This window comes from Phocoena sinus, chromosome 8 (genome assembly GCF_008692025.1).
Source record: "Phocoena sinus isolate mPhoSin1 chromosome 8, mPhoSin1.pri, whole genome shotgun sequence".
Taxonomy (NCBI): Eukaryota; Metazoa; Chordata; class Mammalia; order Artiodactyla; family Phocoenidae; genus Phocoena; species Phocoena sinus.
The window spans coordinates 46,811,773-46,830,953 of NC_045770.1; the positions used below are offsets into that span (position 1 = coordinate 46,811,773).

General features: G+C 37.2%; 1 protein-coding gene across 3 annotated transcripts in view; it reads right to left on the reverse strand.

Moving 5' to 3' along the window:
• The window catches only part of EED (embryonic ectoderm development), a 33,971-nt gene extending 15,901 nt beyond the window's left edge, over positions 1-18,070 (reverse strand). The window contains exons 1-6 of one of the 3 annotated variants that reach the window (XM_032640216.1): positions 17,108-18,070; positions 11,723-11,875; positions 9,441-9,533; positions 6,100-6,165; positions 4,700-4,825; positions 3,970-4,051 (exon numbers count right to left, since the gene is read on the reverse strand). In XM_032640216.1, the coding sequence (XP_032496107.1) occupies positions 3,970-4,051; positions 4,700-4,825; positions 6,100-6,165; positions 9,441-9,533; positions 11,723-11,875; positions 17,108-17,221 (634 nt within the window). In that variant the 5' untranslated portion in view covers positions 17,222-18,070. The remainder of the gene's footprint in view (positions 1-3,969; positions 4,052-4,699; positions 4,826-6,099; positions 6,166-9,440; positions 9,534-11,722; positions 11,876-17,107) is intronic. The other 2 variants (XM_032640217.1, XM_032640218.1) reach the window with 2 other exon arrangements.
• Between the last annotated feature and the right edge of the window lie 1,111 nt (positions 18,071-19,181).

Sequence of the window (19,181 nt, forward strand, 5' to 3'; positions counted from 1 at the left end):
GCATACGTATGGCCCCATATCCCCTTCCTATTGCATCTCCCTCCCACCCTCCTTATCCCATCCCTCTATGCAGTCGCAAAGCACAGAGCTGATCTCCCTGTGCCTTGCAGCTGCTTCCCACTAGCTATCTATTTTACATTTGGCAGTGTACATATGTCAATGCTACTCTCGCAGTTCATCCCAGCTTACTCTTCCCCCTCCCCATGTCCTCAAGTCCATTCTCCACATCTGTTTCTTTATTCCTGTCCTGCCCCTAGGTTCATCAGAACCATTTTCTTTTTTTTTTAGATTCCATATATATGTTAGCATACGGTATGTTTTTCTCTTTCTGACTTACCTCACCTTGTATGACAGACTCTAGGTCCATCCACCTCACTACAAATAACTCAATTTCGTTTCTTTTTATGGCTGAGTAATATTCCATTGTATATATGTGCCACATCTTCTTTATCCATTCATCCGATGATGGGCACTTAGGTTGTTTCCATCTCCTGTCTATTGTAAATAGAGCTGCAATGAACATTTTGGTACATGACTCTTTTTGAATTATGGTTTTCTCAGGGTATATGCCCAGTAGTGGGATTGCTGGGTCATATGGTAGTTCTATTTTTAGTTTTTTAGGAAATTTCCATACTGTTCTCCAGAGTGACTGTATCAATTTACATTCACACCAACAGTGCAAGAGGGTTCCCTTTTCTCCACACCGTCTCCAGCATTTATTGTTTGTAGATTTTTTGATGATGGCCATACTGACCGGTTTGAAATGATACCTCATTGTAATTTTGACTTGCATTTCTCTAATGATTAGCGATGTTGAGAATCCTTTCATGTGTTTGTTGGTAATCTGTATATCTTCTTTGGAGAAATGTCTATTTAGGTCTTCTGCCCACTTTTGGATTGGGTTGGGTTTTTTTTTTGATACTGAGCTGCATGAGCTGCTTGGATATTTTGGAGATTAATCCTCTGTAAGTTACTTCATTTGCAAATATTTTCTCCCATTCTAAGCGTTGTCTTTTTGTCTTGTTTATGGCTTCCTTTGCTGTGCAAAAGCTTCTGTTTCATTAGGTCCCATTTGTTTATTTTTATTTCCATTTTGCTAGGAGGTGGGTCAAAAAGGATCTTGCTGTGATTTACGTCATAGTGTTCTGCCTATGTTTTCCTCTAAGAGTTTTATAGTGTCTGGCCTTACATTTAGGTCTTTAATCCATTTTGAGTTTATTTTTGTGTATGGTGTTAGGCAGTGTTCTAATTTCATTCTTTTACATGTAGCTGCCCAGTTTTCCCAGCACCACTTATTGAAGAGGCTGTCTTTTCCCCATTGTATGTTCTTGCCTCCTTTATCAAAGATAAAGTAACCATAGGTGCGTGGGTTTATCTCTGGGCTTTCTATCCTGTTCCATTGATCTATATTTCTGTTTTTGTGCCAGTACTATACTGTCTTGATTACTGTAGCTTTGTAGTGTAATCTGAAGTCAGGGAGCCTGATTCCTCCAGCTCCATTTTTCGTTCTCAAGATTGCTTTGGCTATTCGGGGTCTTTTTTGTTTCCATACAAATTGAGAAATTTTTTGTTCTAGTTCTGTGAAAAATGCCATTGTGAGTTTGATAGGGATTGCACTGAATCTGTAGATTGCTTTGGGTAGTACAGTCATTTTCACAATGTTGATTCTTCCAATCCAAGAACATAGGATCTCTCTCCACCTGCTTGTATCATCTTTAATTTCTTTCATCAGTGTCTTACAGTTTTACACATACAGTTCTTTTGTCTCCTTAGGTAGGTTTATTCCTAGGTATTTTATTCTTTTTGTTGCAATGGTAAATGGGAGTGTTTCCTTAATTTCTCTTTCAGATTTTTCATCATTAGTGTATAGGAATGCAAAAGATTTCTGTGCATTAATTCTGTATCCTGCTACTCTACCAAATTCATTGATTAGCTCTAGTAGTTTTCTGGTAGCATCTTTAGGATTCTCTATGTATAGTATCATGTCATATGCAAACAGTGACAGTTTTACTTCTTCTTTTCTGATTTATATTTCTTTTTCTTCTCTGATTGCTGTGGCTAAAACTTCCAAAAACTATGTTGAATAATAGTGGTGAGACTGGGCAACCTTATCTTGTTCCTGATCTTAGAGGAAATGGTTTCAGTTTTTCACCATTGAGAATGATGTTGGATGTGGGTTTGTCATATATGGCCTTTATTATGTTGAGGTAGATTCCCTCTATGCCCACTTTCTAGAGAGTTTTTATCATAAATGTGTGTTGAATTTTGTCAAACCCAAAAGCTTTTTCTGCATCTATTGAGATTATCATATGGTTTCTCTCCTTCAATTTGTTAATATGGTGTATCACATTGATTGATTTGTGTATATTGAAGAATTCTTGCATTCCTGGGATAAACCCCACTTGATCATGGTGTATAATCCTTTTAATGTGCTGTTGGATTCTGTCTGCTAGTATTTTGTTGAGGATTTTTGCATCTTTGTTCATCAGAGATATTGGCCTGTAGTTTTCTTTTGTTGTGACATCTTTGGTTTTGGTATCAGGATGATTGGTGGCCTTGTAGAATGAGTTTGGGAGTGTTCCTCCCTCTGCTATATTTTGGAAGAGTATGAGAAGGATAGGTGTTAGCTCTTCTCTAAATGATAGAATTCGCCTGTATCACTGTGTTTTTGATTTGCATTTCCCTAATGATTAATAACGCTGAGTGCCTTTCTATGTGCTTATTGGACATTTGTGCAAGTTCTTTGGAAAGATGTCTATTCAAAACCTTTGGCTGTTTTTAATTTGGTTGTCTTTTTATTACTGAGCTGTATGACCTCTTGTTACAAGTCCCTTATTAGATACATAATTTGCAAATATTTTTTCCTTTTCTATAGGTTGTCTTTTCCTTCCTTGAGCATTATTTACAGAAAAATTCCTATTTATTTTGAAAAGCTGTCTGAAAAATGCTCTTACTGACACAGTGGGGGAAGAACAGGGTTAAAAAGTTGTGACATTAAGAACAAGTAACACATTATGGCCTATGTTACTTGTAAAGGAATACCTGAGCCCAGCTAATGTTATTAAGAGAAGAGAAAAAGTTATTAGCTCTCTTCTTAGGTGTCTATTTCCAAACAAGCCTTGATAGTTAAAGAAAAATCACACTGAAACATGTTTCATGTAAGAGTTTTAATTTGAGGACATCTTTTAACATGAGCAGACTGTGGGGGTTAGGTTATCAGTGTGACAAGCCATTAAAAGAATAAACTTGACTAGAATAATAATGTAGAAACGAGAAAGGGCAATTGAAAACAGAATGTAGAGATAAGAACAACCCAAATCATTTTAGAGAGCTCAGAAATGATTAAGAATGATTAAGAGCACTGTCTGAACCCAGAATAAACTTATAATGCCGACACAGCCATACAGAGCAAAGCAATGCTTTCTCTTTATAAATAAGGGAAAAATTTCAAAGAGCTTACACTGGATAACTTAGCATTTTAAGGAATTCTACAGGGAATCCTTTATAAAACAAAAGTCTTACATAGAGAGAGTCAAAAGAAAGCAATATCGATCTTCAGATGCATTATTTCTTACTACATGATTGGAAAGAATGGTAAGATGATTTGCAAAACTACCTTCAAACTATTAAAAATGTCATAACTTTTGGTGATCTGCCACTTAAAATTAATGAAGCTTAATATGAAAATTCAATTGCACATAAAGTTCTAAAACTATCATAATGCAATATGGTAAATAAGGGTAATACACACTTAATCCTCAGTACCAATTATTTTATTTACATCGCATGTTAACAGTGTATTTCAAGGTCCCACCCTCCAATTCTTGGTTTGGAGATGCTAATGTAGGCTAAGATTTTTCTAAAACTTACTTCTTTTTAAATTTGGCTTTTTTCCTTAGAACAGTTTGTCCCTAAAATAAAATACTCACTCCCAAATAACCGAACTAAAGAAATATTTGCTTCTCTTACCTTTACTTACTGACAGGAGAAGATTTGGATCTCTTGGATGGAATTTCAGCTCATTGATAGCATTTCCATGGCCAACATAGTGCTATAATAAATTTAAAACATTTCTTCAACTTCCATATAAAAATCAATAAATTCTTTTTCATTAATCTTAGGAGAATGGAAAAATAGTTTCACTTGAAATAGTGGTTCTCAACCTTGGCTGCATATTAAAAGCACCCAACTTGAAGGAAAAATAAAAGATGTTCAAGTCCCATTTGCAGATATTCTGAGCCACAGCAAGGGTTTAAAAGATTATCAGGTGATTCTAATGTACCCCCAAGGTTAATGTGATTTGTGAAATTTTTTTAGTATCAACTTCCAAGGTTCACTTTTCAGTTCTTTACAAGGTGCTCTTGACTCTATACCCCCTATTTAGGGGATTTTGGAAAATGAGCTCACTCTTTTCTTATTGTTCATTTAAAGCCTCTCAGACTAAAGCAAGACAAAAGGACAGAAATTATTTTAAAAGAAAATAGTTCAAATGATAAAATTTTCCCACTTATTCCTTAATTTGCATTACCCAAATGTGACAAAGGTCTCAAAAGACTTGTCTAAATGAAGCAATAGGCAAAGTACAAACCAAATTAGAAATTGCACAGACATTGACTCTGTTTTAAATTCAACATGACAAGCTTTTGCAGGTGTGCATTCAAAAAAAAAAGCAGATCTATAATTTAACAAGAAAACCCACCTTTATGCACTGCATTGTTATGGGATTAATTATCCTAATTATGCCTCTAGATCCAGCTACAGCCAGCAGAGGATGGCTTGTATTGCTATCATATGTCCATGCACAAGTGTAAAAGTTCTCATCAGCCTAAGAAATGCCAGTTAAGAAATATAATTTGTTTTTGAAAAGTAAACACATCAATGATCACAATACTATACACAAAAACCTCCAAAGAACTGCTGAAGTTTTTGACAAAGAAGTTCCCATTTTTCTTTACACTACCAGGTTTAACCAATGGAGATTTTAGGTCTAAAATCTGTACCAAATGATCAAACAAATCCAGTCCTTCCACTCAGTTTTGATTACTATTTTGCTGTTTGCATAACTATTTACCTGTCTTTTTAGCAGACATAGCCAATGTGTAAATGAATGGGCACGGCTGTGTCCCAAATAAAAATTTATTTACAAAAACAGGTGGCCAGGGGCTTCCCTGGTGGCGCAGTGGTTGAGAGTCCGCCTGCCGATGCAGGGGACACGGGTTCGTGCCCCGGTCCAGGAAGATCCCACATGCCGCAGAGCGGCTGGGCCCTGTGAGCCATGGCCGCTGAGCCTGCGCATCCCGAGCCTGTGCTCCACAACGGGAGAGGCCACAACAGTGAGAGGCCCTCGTACTGCAAAAACAAACAAACAAACAAAAAACAGGTGGCCAGCTCTATAGGCTCTAATTTGCTGATCCTGGCTCTGTCTCAGTAACTCTATGTGCCTCTAGATAAAGATCAATAACTATTCAGTTTTCCACCTTTTCTGTGTGAGACCTTCCCAGTACGGCTACAGGTTACTTTTTTTCTTATCACCTAAGGGAAGACTAAATGTTCCTGTTTTTTCTTATTTGCTAGCTTTTTCAAATGGATCTGGAAGAAATCTTATCACCAAGCTTTGACTGTTGTACCCTTTGGCTTTTTAAAGCTTTTTCTTTATAAACCCATGTTTTACAGTATTTCCTAAACAAACTGCACGTTTATTTTTTCCCTGTAGGCTTTGATGACCAAATACTTGGTATGACTGCCAGGCACAGCTTCTGATTAACCCAAGTTCACCAATATAACTGCCCTGAAATGATAAAATTCCAAGCAAGGTCAAAGAAACAGGAAGTTTCTGCTTTCATTTTCTATTACAGGATTTCCAATGTTCATCTCCAGATACCCACACTGTCCTCCTTCATATCCACCCTACAATGGCTTTCTAGGAATCAGGAAAACTAGATACTAGGAATCTTTTGGGTGACAGTGAAAGACAGCATTGGTTAAAGTTAAGAAAGGACAATATAACTTTAGAGAACTAACTAATTTACAAAAGTTTTGGGGTACTTATTGAAAGTCAATTTCTTTAGCCAACAATATGGAAAACCCAGGAAAGGATACATCAGCATCCACATAAGATTGCAACAACCGGATTTCTCCTTGTGAGTGACATTCATATAAGGTAACCTAATGAAAACAAAAATACAGTAAATTTTATCTCAAACGTAGAAACACACTCTTCAGCTTTTGAACATATTTTAGTCACAAATGTATCTCGAAGATGCTACAGAAACTACTGCTTTAAAAGAGCTCCTTTAAACTTAAGGAAGCTATTATAAAGCCTAATGCATTACATAATTTTCAGAATATATTAAATACTACAGTAATAATAATGGTTTCTATTTCCAATGTTTTCAACTTTTATCTCATCCATGTAATTGCACCAACTCTTCCAAGTAAATAAAGGTGAATGCCTCACAGTAAAGTATAACTACTCCCTAAAATTGTAGTTTATCTTTTTTTTTTTTTTGGCTGCACCACAAGGCTTGCAGGATCCCAGTTCCCTGACCAGGGAATGAACCCAGGCCTATGGCAGGGAGTCCCAACCACTGGACCATCAGGGAATTCCCGTGGTTTATCCTCTTTTAAAGCTTTAAAGTCTTTGGATAGTTTTAGAACATTATTAACTACATATAAGAAAATCTAGGACTTCCCTGGTGTCACAGTGGTTAAGAATCCACCTGCCAATGCAGGGGACACAGGTTCGAGCCCTGGTCCAGGAAGATCCCACATGCCACGGATCAACAAAGCCCGTGCGCTACAACTACAGAGCCTGCGCTCTAAAGCCTGCGAGCCACAAGTACTGAAGCCCGTGTGCCACAAGTACTGAAGCCCATGTGCCTAGAGCTGGTGCTCTGCAACAAGAGAAGCCACTGCAATAAGAAGCCCGTGCACCACAACGAAGAATAGGCCCTCCTCGCCGCAACTAGAGAAAGCCCACGTGTAGCAACGAAGACCCAACACAGCCAAAAATGAATAAATAAATAAATTAAATTTAAAAAAAAGAAAATCTAAAATTTGCCTAATAAGTTTCTCATGGACATTGCTCATCAAATATTAACTTTCTGATGTACAGTGGCCTTTTCGTCACATATTCTAAAATTAATAATATATACACTTTATTCAATTATGTACAGTTGTCCCTTGGTATCTGCCAGGGATTGCTTCCAGAACTCCCCACAGATACCAAAATCTGAGGATGCTCAAGTTCCTTATATAAAATGGCATAGTGTATGCATATAACCTCACACATCCTCCCATATACTTTAAGTCATCTCTAGACCACTATGACATCTAATACAATGTAAATGCTATATAAATAGTTGCCAGCACAAAGCAAATTCCAGTTCTGCTTTTTGGAACTTTCTGGAATTTTCTTTGCTGAATATTTCTGATCCACACTTGGTTGAATCTGTGGATGTGGAACCCACAGATACAGAGGGCTTACTCTATAATACTAAATTTTTTATAAATTTCTTTCCATTCTTCTTACAGCTTAGTCATGTTAGCAATAACCTGTTATTAATCTTAATAAGAGTCTATAAGAACTCTATAAAGATCCTTTAAGTCATCTATCATCACCTATTAACAAGATAATCACTACATTAATATTCTAAAAAAAAATTCCTTATATGGATGCTAACTAGGTTGTCTTAAGAGATTATTTTGCTTTATTTTTCTTTCTTTTTTTAAAAAAAGAAGTCCAAACAGCAGACCTTTTTATAATTCAGTAACGTATAATTCAATGTCATTTTAAATGAGAACAGGGATTCTTTTGGTTAGAAAGCCTGGAACATTACAATGAGCATACTGGAGCACAAACTATACTAATTCTAATTATACTAATATGATGGTGAAGTTAGTGAAGTATAATCAGGTTTATAGTGATGTCTGAAAAGTGGATTCAAATGAATTAATGGATTATGTTCCCAATTTTTGGAAAAAATAACCTTAACCTCTTCTTCAAACTACATCAATTTCCCTCTGAATTGTTGTTTTCAAGCTACATATCACAACCTACATTTGGCTAATAAACACCAAAAAACGCTGTTATCCCAGGTTATCAACTTGAGTATAGAGTTTCAAATTTTCAGAACTTCAATGACCAGTAAAAGCAACAGAGCTTTAAATTTAATTAAAACTTCCTTAAAGACTTCCAGGAAATTACTTAAAGCCAAATTTTACTTTTTAGAAAACAGGAATAGCAAAGTTCTAGCCCAGAATAGATGCATGTGTGTTTGTATGATCCTCAAACTTTCAGAATAAAAGAGGAAAAAAGCTTGGAAATATGCTGACATGTGAAAAATACTCAGCTGACAACTCCCAAGTTAGTTTTGATTGAGAACAGAATACTAACACTAAAACAGCAAACAAATATAGGAAACGTCATGCATTAAAAATCATGGTCTTTTATTTCTCTAAAAAGCTTAGCACAATTACTAAAGAAGCATAAATTTAATTTCACTCAATTAAAATAACAATTTATGGAACACCTCTCAGATTGACCTCCTTCCCCTACCCTCTTGTGCTAAAGGTAAAGAAAGTGACTTTGTTTATTGTCAATCCATACCAAGTCATCAATTTCCTCCGCCTTTCTTTTTCCAAATACGCCAATCTGTTTCTCTGTTACTTCTCATAACTCCTAGTACAGTACTAATGAATAAGCAGAATGTCAGCTAACACAGTAAAGACTTATCAGAAGGACAATTCTTCCGAAGCGATTTCAGCTTAACAGAAAACTCCTGATTCTCCCTGGTAAGCACTAGGGAATCTTCCTTTTTCCCATTTATTTAGAAGTGAATGGAAATAAACAAGTCTTTGCAATCCACTTTTTCAGCCCCAGGTTTAACTAAAAAGTTTAATCATTTACATCAAAACATGCCCAGCATGGTTTTTTCTATGCATTCTCTCAGTTCAAGATACTCTGGCTTCCTAAAAACAATTCAAAACAAATGTTTATTGCATATAATTAAAATATTTTCAGTAACTATTACATAAATCCACTGGATTTACGCCTTCCATTTACAGATAGCAACTAATTATGTTTATTATTTTTAAGAAATCACAGACTTCTTACCCTAAATTGACAAACAACTATCACAGTCACTTCTAACAAGCAAGGTCAATTTTTTCAGCCACTCAAAACAAAATATTTATGAGTACAAAATGTAAATAGAAACCTGTTTCATGAACAATTGGGAGTATATATGAAATTAAGATATATTTTCAGTCATGAATATTACTTTTAATTTTGTCAGTTTCTAGAATGCTTCACTTTTACATAAAGGAACAATACTGTCAAACTACCTATACAAAGTTTACTTCAAAATCATTACACTTCAATGTTATATTAACACCAGATTCTGATAAGCCAAATGCCAAACAGCCCCCTTAACACTCACTCTGTTGCTTCCTACAGTTGCAAACACTAATGGATCTCCTTCTTTACTGTGCCAGTTAAACTGAACTCCAAACAATGGCTGATTATGATCTTCCTATAAAATAACCAAGAAATAAGAAAAATTAATATATTTTAGAAACCAAAAAATGGTACTAAACTGACCATTCCCATTATAACTTTTTTCCAAAATGCAAGCTGCAGTTTTATATATCATATATAAACTGACTTTTGACACTTAAAAGGTATCTGTTAGTCCAGTTTTCACATTTTAAAATACTGGTGCATGATAAAGCTTTATAACAATTAAAGATTTAAATCAAAGGTTAGGTAACAAGTACTCATCAATGAAAATACTTTGATAGTTGCCTTCTATATCCTTAAACCCAACTGCATGCTTCTGAATCAAAATAAAATGGGTAATTGTGGCAAAGGCATTTAATCCCTTACGACATAAGGACACAATTTATTTTTCTGAAATAACAAATAACCTAACAGTTAACATAGTTTCTCCAGTACTCATTAAACTTTATTAGGTTTAATTTCCCTAGTACAGTGAAGCATATCAGACTCCATTCAAATCACTGCTTTCTACAGTTCTATAGAAACAACTTTAAGTAACCTTGAATTTGGGTCCTAAAAGAAAAACAACCCAAGAAGTTTTATAATGAACAGGAATACTTGAACAGTGGGGGCCAGGGCAGGCAGTGGGCTGTAACTTCACAGTTACCAGGAGGCTATAAGGAGATGTACGAAAAACAAGTATTCAGGTTTTTTAAAATTTTTATTTTACATTGGAGTAGAGTTGATTAACAATGTTGTATTAGTTTCAGGCGCACAGCAAAGTGATTCAGCCATACATATACAGCTTTTTCAAATTCTTTTCCCATTTAGGCCACCACAGAATATTGAGCAGAGTTCCCTGTGCTACAAGTATTCAGTTTTGTTCACAAAGTTATTTTTCAGCCTTAATTATACTGGCAATCTCCTGGTGTTTAATAGTAACTTTCATATTCACTTTAAGGCACTGATTTCACTTTTAAAGTATAACAACATTTATTTCTTATCCTTCAAAAAGCCATAGCTTTAGGCTTTGGAAATATTTAATCAAAATATCCAAATGGGGCTTCCCTGGTGGCGCAGTGGTTGGGGGTCCGCCTGCCGATGCAGGGGACGCGGGTTCGTGCCCCGGTCTGGGAGGATCCCGCATGCCGCGGAGCGGCTGGGCCCGTGGGCCATGGCCGCTGGGCCTGCGCGTCCGGAGCCTGTCCTCCGCAACGGGAGAGGCCACAACAGTGAGAGGCCCGCGTAACGCAAAAAAAAAAAAAAAAAAAAAAAAAAAAATATCCAAATGGCAGTTAAAACCACCTTCCAGATATACTACGTAAAAATAGGTTAATATACCTAAATATTAACATGAAACTACAATGGACACTTTGCTTTAGAAGAAGGAAAAAAAAAAAAACAACCACTGAGATTAATTTCCCTCCTTTTAAGACAATATAATTTGACACACTGAGCAAGGAATTTTGCTACATGGACAGGAAAATAATTTCCATAAAGCCATAGCTTCTTATGCTTTCCGAAGACTTTAAAGTATATTTAGATATTTTTAAAAGAATCTATCTAACATATGTATAAGATAATATAATGTATATTTTTGCTCAGCACAGGAAAAACACTCCCAAATTTAAAAAACAGGAAATGAATACATGTAAAACATTTAAAGTAAATATCAGTAATCCTTTTTAAAAATAAAAACACTATTGAGGAAGGTAGTAACCTAAGTAACTCCAACTTATTTTTTCCAAATATTGAACATTCAAAAAATTTTTTAATTTCTACCTTTTTCTTTGAAAACAATTACAAATAAAAGAGTTAAATTTTTAAAGACTGCACAAAGACATCTGTTTCAATTTATGCTAACTCAAAGTTAATGAGTCACATTCAGTTTTTTTCAGTAACAGGTACCAGAAAGTGGCTTATGCTTTTAAGTTTTACCAAAATATGAAGAGTAACATTTCTCAAAATCAATAAAAACAGTAAAGAAAAACCAGATGCAATACTAGGTACTACCCATTTAATGTAAAATAAACAAAAAAAGCTAAACAAATGTGGAATGGATTATAATAACTATGCAGTCTGCCCTACAAACAAAACTTCAGATTATTATAATTTTATAATATTTTTAACTTGACAGAGTATCTTGAGCATAAAATGTTTACCACTGAGAAATAACTCTGGAACCCATCATTCAGCACATAGACTGTGTCTTTCTGTACATACCTTGAGACTATTTACACATTTGAAAGAATATTTGCATTTCTTTGACTTCCATTTTCCCTTCCCCCAACTTTTCCTTCCAGGCGCATTTGGCGTATTTGTAGGTGTATCAGGGCGTTCAGTGTTTGTACCACTTTCTATACTGACAGCATCATCCTATGAGCAGCAAATCAGAAAAAATTATATGAAACAGCAATACTGTACTTAGGAAATGAGTTCATACTGGGTAGCTACTGACTGGCCTAAAAGAATTAATTAATAAATCCTGCAAGAAATGAAGAAATTTATTCTTGTCTCCAAATAAAAATAAAACACAAACACATTAGGATTTGTGGATATTTGATATTTCAGCAAAAATATAAACAAAAAAGCTAACCACGATGACGCTAATGGTAAGAATAATACTGCCTTTAAATAACAAGGCACTGGTCTGTGCCAGCCACTTTACTACATTGCCTCACTTCATCTTTACTGCTCTTCATACAAGGTACTGTTAGATAAGGAAGTGTTGCTTAGAGAGCCTAAATGGTGTCTTGCTGGTTAGGGCTGCTGGTATTCAAAACCAAAAGCTATGACTCCTAAATCTGACTGACCTACATGTCTTCATAATTTATTTGACTGCTGCTCAGTTTGGAGCATGGGAGTGGGTGGCCGTTTGAGGCTACAATGTTAGCGCTTCCTACTTTAGATGAAAATCCTGATTATCATTCAAACTCTGCTTATTTATAACACTTAAACCATTTAGAATTTTTTTAGGTTCTACATGTTATGTGCTATATACAAGTGAAATCTGACTCATAGCTCTAAAATACTCATATAATAGAGCTCCAGAAACTCACTGTAAAGTAAAATCCTTCCAAATGTAGAAGTGACTGCAGGAAACCTTGAAAATTCACCTAACTTATACCTTGTCTCCAGTCCACAAGCTATATTAATGGTCCTCTACTCTGAGAAGAGGATTTCACTACCTCCTTTGATTACATATTCCAAAGTGTTTCTTGGAATAAAGAGATTTATTTAAACCTATATCACCTTAGGGCAGTAGTTACTAAATTCATTCCAGAGGAAGCTTTTTTTCATGGAGTGCCTATTAACACCTATGAGAACACATATTAGGAACCATTGTCTTAGAGGTTATTTTTAAACTACTGCTTCCTAAAGTTGGTTTTATGATATTATAGAACATTAAAAATTAACTGGAGTATCAAAAAGTTTATTAAAAATTCATATTAATTCCTTAAAAACTATATGGTATTATACAGTAGTTCTTAGGGGTGGTTTTTCAAACCGAATGGTTCCTACCAAAATGGAACGCTTTAAAAAAAAAATACACAAATCATTCTAAAATATACTGGTTATCTAGGGTGAAAGAGAATGAAGTGGATAGATGGCACATAGTAATGCTCAATATCTAGACTGTAATTTAATGTAAATATAATCAGCTTTTATAGATATAGAAATGTAAAACTTTAGAGTTCAGTTCCTAGGTTGAAATCACTGGGTTTTTTGTTGCTGTTGTTGTTTTAATATATATTTACTTATTTATTTAGGCTGCCCGGGGTCTTAGTTGTGGCATGCATGTGGGATCTAGTTCCTTGACCAGATACTAAACCCGGACCCCCGCAATGGAAGTGCAGATTCTTACCCACTGGACCACTGGGGAAGTCCTGAAATCACTGTTAATCTCTATTTCTCCCTACCTTTCAGTTGTATTTACACAGTTAAAACCTAGTGTAGAAAACAATTTTGTGTTTCACTGGAAAACTATTTAACTACTGCATGCTCCTCTGTGTTATCAGATTCTAACCCCCTTCACTGCCTTTGAACAATCTTACATCTCTTACACTGCGCATAATCCAAAGGTAGAGGTTCAAAATGTCTTCCCTTTCACGCTGAAGAAAAGTTTTTGTCTCCATTTGCCATTTCATCTCTACATTCCTTTAATCCATATACATTTGTACTGTTTGACTTACACTTGCCCAGTTCCCTCATATGAGTAAAATAAAATGTTTCTGAAAATTTATTCTTTTTCTGAAAATTATCTTTCAACACTAGAGAAATGAAATAATACAACGGTTAGACATTCACTAGCTTCTTCCCAGTCTGGAAAATTCTTCTTTCCATTCTAAAAATTCAACTGCTAATCAAGAAGCCACACAAAACATTTGTTAATAATTGGGGCACATTACATGTATGTGTATGCGTGTGTGTGTATGTGTATAAACTTTTAACCACTTAATTTACCCATCTCCTCAAATAGGCAAATCAAGATCAAATGGAAATCGAGCAGTCAAATGGAAACGAAATACAGTCACAATGCTTTCACATTTTATCTTTAAATTCAAACCTTTCCTAAGTATCTAATATGTGTACAAACTGACTTCCACCTTGGCCCCTCTTCAAAATACAGAATGGTACTATGCAACATATATGGCACTACCATCTGCATTTGCTCAACAGGGAAACAGGGATAGTAATTTGGCCCTTAATCTTGCCACAGGCTGCTTAAGCAAAAGACATGTCTCCAGATTCAGCCTTCTGATCTCAGTACCAGACAACTATTAGTACTCTTCCATAAGCTAACTACTCTGCAGTCATATGAAAAAGTTAATAGAATGGCAGATACATATAAAACAAACTTAAAATAGGTCAGATGTTAACTAGATTTATTGTGCTGACCATTTTGCAATGTATACAAATATCGAATCATTACATTGTGCATCTGAAATAATGTTATTAGTCAATTATACCTCAATTGAAAAAAATTTTAATGTCCTTTCAATTCTTTGATTCACTTTAACCGTAGCAAGCGCTCAGACTACCTTCACTCCAACTCAAAAACACCACATTCCTTCCTCCACTTGCTTTTGGCCTTCCTGTCATTATTTGGCTCCCTCAAGAGTAAAATCACTGCCCTTGTTAGCTTTTTCTGAACTCATTTTTATAGAGTTCTCCACTCGCTTCCCTTAACTTATGTCCTAGATCTGGGTCCCTGGATGAAATTCAGAGGACCTGTGAACTTAAGCGGCAAAATAAACAAATACATAAATAAATTTAAAGTTGCACTTTAAGTTTCACTATCTTTAAGTGAAATCTATTACTTCCTTCTAGTATAATGGAGGCAGCATACATGCTAATGTTACTGTAGCTGTGACTTTCTCACCAATGAAATCAGGTATTTTTATATCACATTATAGTTGTTACAGATCTCAAAAATTGTCTATGCCCATCATAACTATCAGAGTCACTGCAGACCTAGTTACTTAATGTGCTAATAAAGAAGCACTTGATATTAAAGCACTTTATTAAAACAAATCTTAAATTTGTTTTTTAAAATTCTGTAACTTTTTTATAATTTTATCACTGATTTTGTTTGTAATCTTATATATTGTATTTTATACATTTGAAACTATTATTCTGAGAAGGTTTCACAGGATTTATTAAGGTGTCCAAAGCACAATAAAGGTTAAAAGTCCCAGCCAAATGGAGAAACCAAAACAACAGCTTAGTCCAATCATCTAGTTCTGAATAGCTTTAGTATGCATCAAGGAGTACATTCCTCTTAAGGGTCTGTAAAAAGAAAATAACCTTTCAATTTATTTGGTTCCCTGAAATTTTCCTCAGTCTAATAGGTTATTGACATTTTCATTACATTTCTGCCTGATTAATATGTGGAAGGGCCAGAAACATAAGTCTAAACAATGTGATTACAAAAGAAGTAATAGTAATTAACACTTGTATGATACTTATTAAGGAGCAGGCACTCTTTTCAGCACTTTACTTATATTATCTCATTTAATCCTCACAAACATCCCATGAGGTAAATACCGTTATTATCCCCATTTTTAAGATAAGAATCTAAGGCAACTAGGTCAAGCACCTTGCTCAAGATCAAGCAACCAGTAAGCAGTAGAGTGGGGATTTTAACCTAAGAGATCCAGTTTGTGCTCCTAGTCACTAACCTAATCTGCCTAGAGAAATTTAAGAAGAGGTGGAAATAAAACAGACACCAAGGGCTGGAATGAAGAGGGTCAAAAATGTTAGATCCCAATATATAATAAGATTGGGAAGCACAAACAGGAAAAAAACAGATTTAAAGTAACATTCAACACCTAAGCCTTCCAGAAATTTCAAGTCCAAATCCCACAAACTGACAATCTGCCAAATATCTTTCTTCTATCTGCAAAAAGAATTCTTTCCCATCTGTTCAGTGAAAATTCTGGTCTTGACACCATGCCATATATGTGCTTCAGTCGGTGATGCAGTGATGTAGAACTTAGGAACTGGGTGTGTAAGGTACAACATTTATTCTTAAAACTAGCTAAACTGAGAAAAAGAAGAACTTACACCACCTTCCTATAACACTTTAAAGGTTTAAAAAAGATAATCAGATGTTGTTACCTCGGAGGGTTCACATTTCAGAGTAGTAATTCGTTGAGTGAACTGTGAAGACATTTTGCTGACCTTATTGGATATAAACTAAAAACATGAAACTGAAAATTAATGTCAGTTCGGTCATTACTGGCGTCTCACCTAAAAACATTGGGATTAACTGTTGGGACGAACTAGAGCACTACCAAGATACATTTAAGAGTTAAAAAAAAAAAATCTGATTCCAAAACACCTTACACATGCGAAGCCACGAGCCCACACCTAAAGACATCTACCCTAACCACAGCGGCCTAAAATCTTCCAGGTCATCCCCTTTATCTTGGTGAAAACTTACAAAAGAGTAACTGTCCCTTCTCATTCCTTCCTCAAGGGTCGTTTCCCCCTCCAAGTCAGTAGACGACCCTCTCAATCTTCCTCCTCCTGAAGAGAAGCCGACTGTCAAGGCACGCCCCTTCTCCACGGACAAGACAGGAACGGACACAAAAGCCCCTTTAAAAGAGTCACCGAAATCTCTTACGTCTAAGAGCTAATCTTCCCATCCTGGACAGTCGGTAAGGGTCTACGAGTGACATGGAACCTAAATTCCTTTTTAAAAGTCCATTAACACACGCTGGCCCCTCCTTCCAACTGTCTTAGAAAAACCTCTAACTTGCCTTTTAAACTACTGGAATCTCAGATCCGCACTCTCCCAAAATCTGCCTAAAGGCCCAGACACTCCGCATGCACGCAAAAAGATCTCAGAGCCCTCTGACCTCCACCTCCACGCTCTCTCTAAAACCACTCTCCTTCGTCAAGTTTCCGCTCGCTCTCGGCCGCAGCTCAAAATCCCCGTAGAGGCAAGTTCGATGTTCTCCTCCACGCCCGCGTTTTCCTGAGTAGAGGGTGACACCTCTCCCTCCCCCAACAGCCGCCTGCCCGCCCCCGCGCCTACAGTTTAAAAAGAATTTGAAACTTTCACTCCAAAGTCCCGTCCGAACTGCTCAGCGCTGCACTCACATTCTCGTCTCCAGAGAGGTCCGGGTTGCTGTTCTCGTCGCTGCTCAGCTTCTGCTTCTTGGCCGCAGGCATGTCTGTTCCCGCCGGCGCTGTAGACACTTCCCTCTCGGACATATTCCTCCGCCTCCCTCCAGGTTCCTGCCGCCTAGGGCGGGGCCTCCGCCACACCGCCGTCAAGCAAGCCCGTCCGGAGCTTGCCGCAAAGTTGCCACTGCCGCCGCCACCTCCACCACTCCCCCCACTGTCGCAAACCGCGCCCAGCCGCCGAGGCGGGCGTGCGTGCGACCCCGCCACACTGCTGAAAAAGGGGCGCGCGCGCGCGCCCTCCCGCGCGGCTTCCTGGATCCTTCCCTTTCCCCACTCCCGTCTTGCCCTTTTCCCGCCGCCCTCCCGGCGCTTTGCACGGAGAGGTGTGATCCTTGGCTTTCGAGGGCAATATTTCGTACGTCCCCCTTCCCCACGACCGCCTCGAAAAAGGAGAGGCGGAACTCAGAGGGATGCCCCCTCACCACCTTCCTCCTTCCAAAGACGTTTCAGCCGCTATTGGCCCAATCCTTCGATCCCCGACCCGCTGCAAGGACTCGAAAGTCTGTGGAATGGACTAGCCTATCAATGTCCCAGGAGACGGGGGACGAGACGAGAAGTCACCTCTTGGTTTAGTGGTGTATGCCAAGGGTCCTTAATCTTGAACTCGGAGAATAACGCTCTCACATTATTCACGGAAGCTGATCCAATCTAATTTTCGGTTGCGAAGAGAACTTTTAAAATTGTAGACAGCTTCTCACTTTCCTCCCCTACCTAGCAAATGGGAGTTACCCGCTAATGGGTGCGCATGCGCTGGGGCGTATTCTCGCGCTTGGTTGTCCGGACCCGCCTCCTCCAAGCCCCTCCTCTTTGAAATCTTGTTTGTGAACCAGGTAGTCTTCCACCGGGTTTCCGTAGTCCAGGATGGATTTCTAAACGCTACAAAATCATAATCCCTGAATGCCTCGTGGTTTCTTGATGAATATTTATTCTAGTGAACGTTTATTGCGATGAATGTTTATCCTCGTCCAATTGGTACCAATATTGGGTAGGGTTTAGGTAGGAATATACTAAAATTATAATTCTAGACTCCAATGAGTTACATTCCAGAGTGCTTCTTTTACCTGTTAAAGGATTATCAAGGCCCTGAACGACAAGGCCTAAAAGTCAATGGTCATCTCCAAGCATGTATGCGACTGTGAAACAAATGACGGACAATATTTTTTGGCACACCAGATACAATAAAATTCTAGGGGAAGGCAACAAAACTGTTATGCTTCACCAAAATGTTTGCTGTGTTACTGTATCTGGGCGGTTGACAGGTGCCAAATACACTGGTGAGCCTCGTGGATTTGTTAGATGGGTGATTAAGACACATAACCAAATGAATAGCCCAGAAAAGGAGAACTATGACAAGAAATAAAAGCCAGTTCCCCCTCCCTCCCCCTTTTTTGGAACTTAGCTGTGACAACGTATTTCTGGGCCTCATCTGTAAAAATGAAGCTATAGGAAGGCACCTAATACTTCTTGATCACTTACTTGATATTATATATTTTTTTGTTTTTTAGACCTCATTACATCACCCATTGGATAAACAGTATAGAGTGACCCACGATAAAATTCTAGTGTATTATAATTACTTCTGCATGATGCCTTAACACAGAGAATACCATTATCTCTGTTTCATTAACTGCAGATTGCAAGTCACTCTTGGGGATAAGGAGAGAAGTCAGTTGAGAATGAGTAAGGGAAGGTAAAGCAAACGCAGGGCAGAATAAGAAGTTTCTGCAATGAAGACTCAGGAAAAATAACGAAGCTGAAAAAATTAAAGTTAATATCTTAGTAATAGTAATTGCCCTTGTTTGTTGAACTCCTAATGTGCCAGGCGCTGCTAAGCACTCCTCAGTTGGTGAGAGAGAGATGAGACTGGTATGGAATCACCACTGAGAAAGTAAGATGTGCTTTGGTATGACATTTTCACGGACAGAGACAAACATACCCCACTTATCTGTTGATAAGGATGTTTGTGAATATAGTTCTACAAATAAAG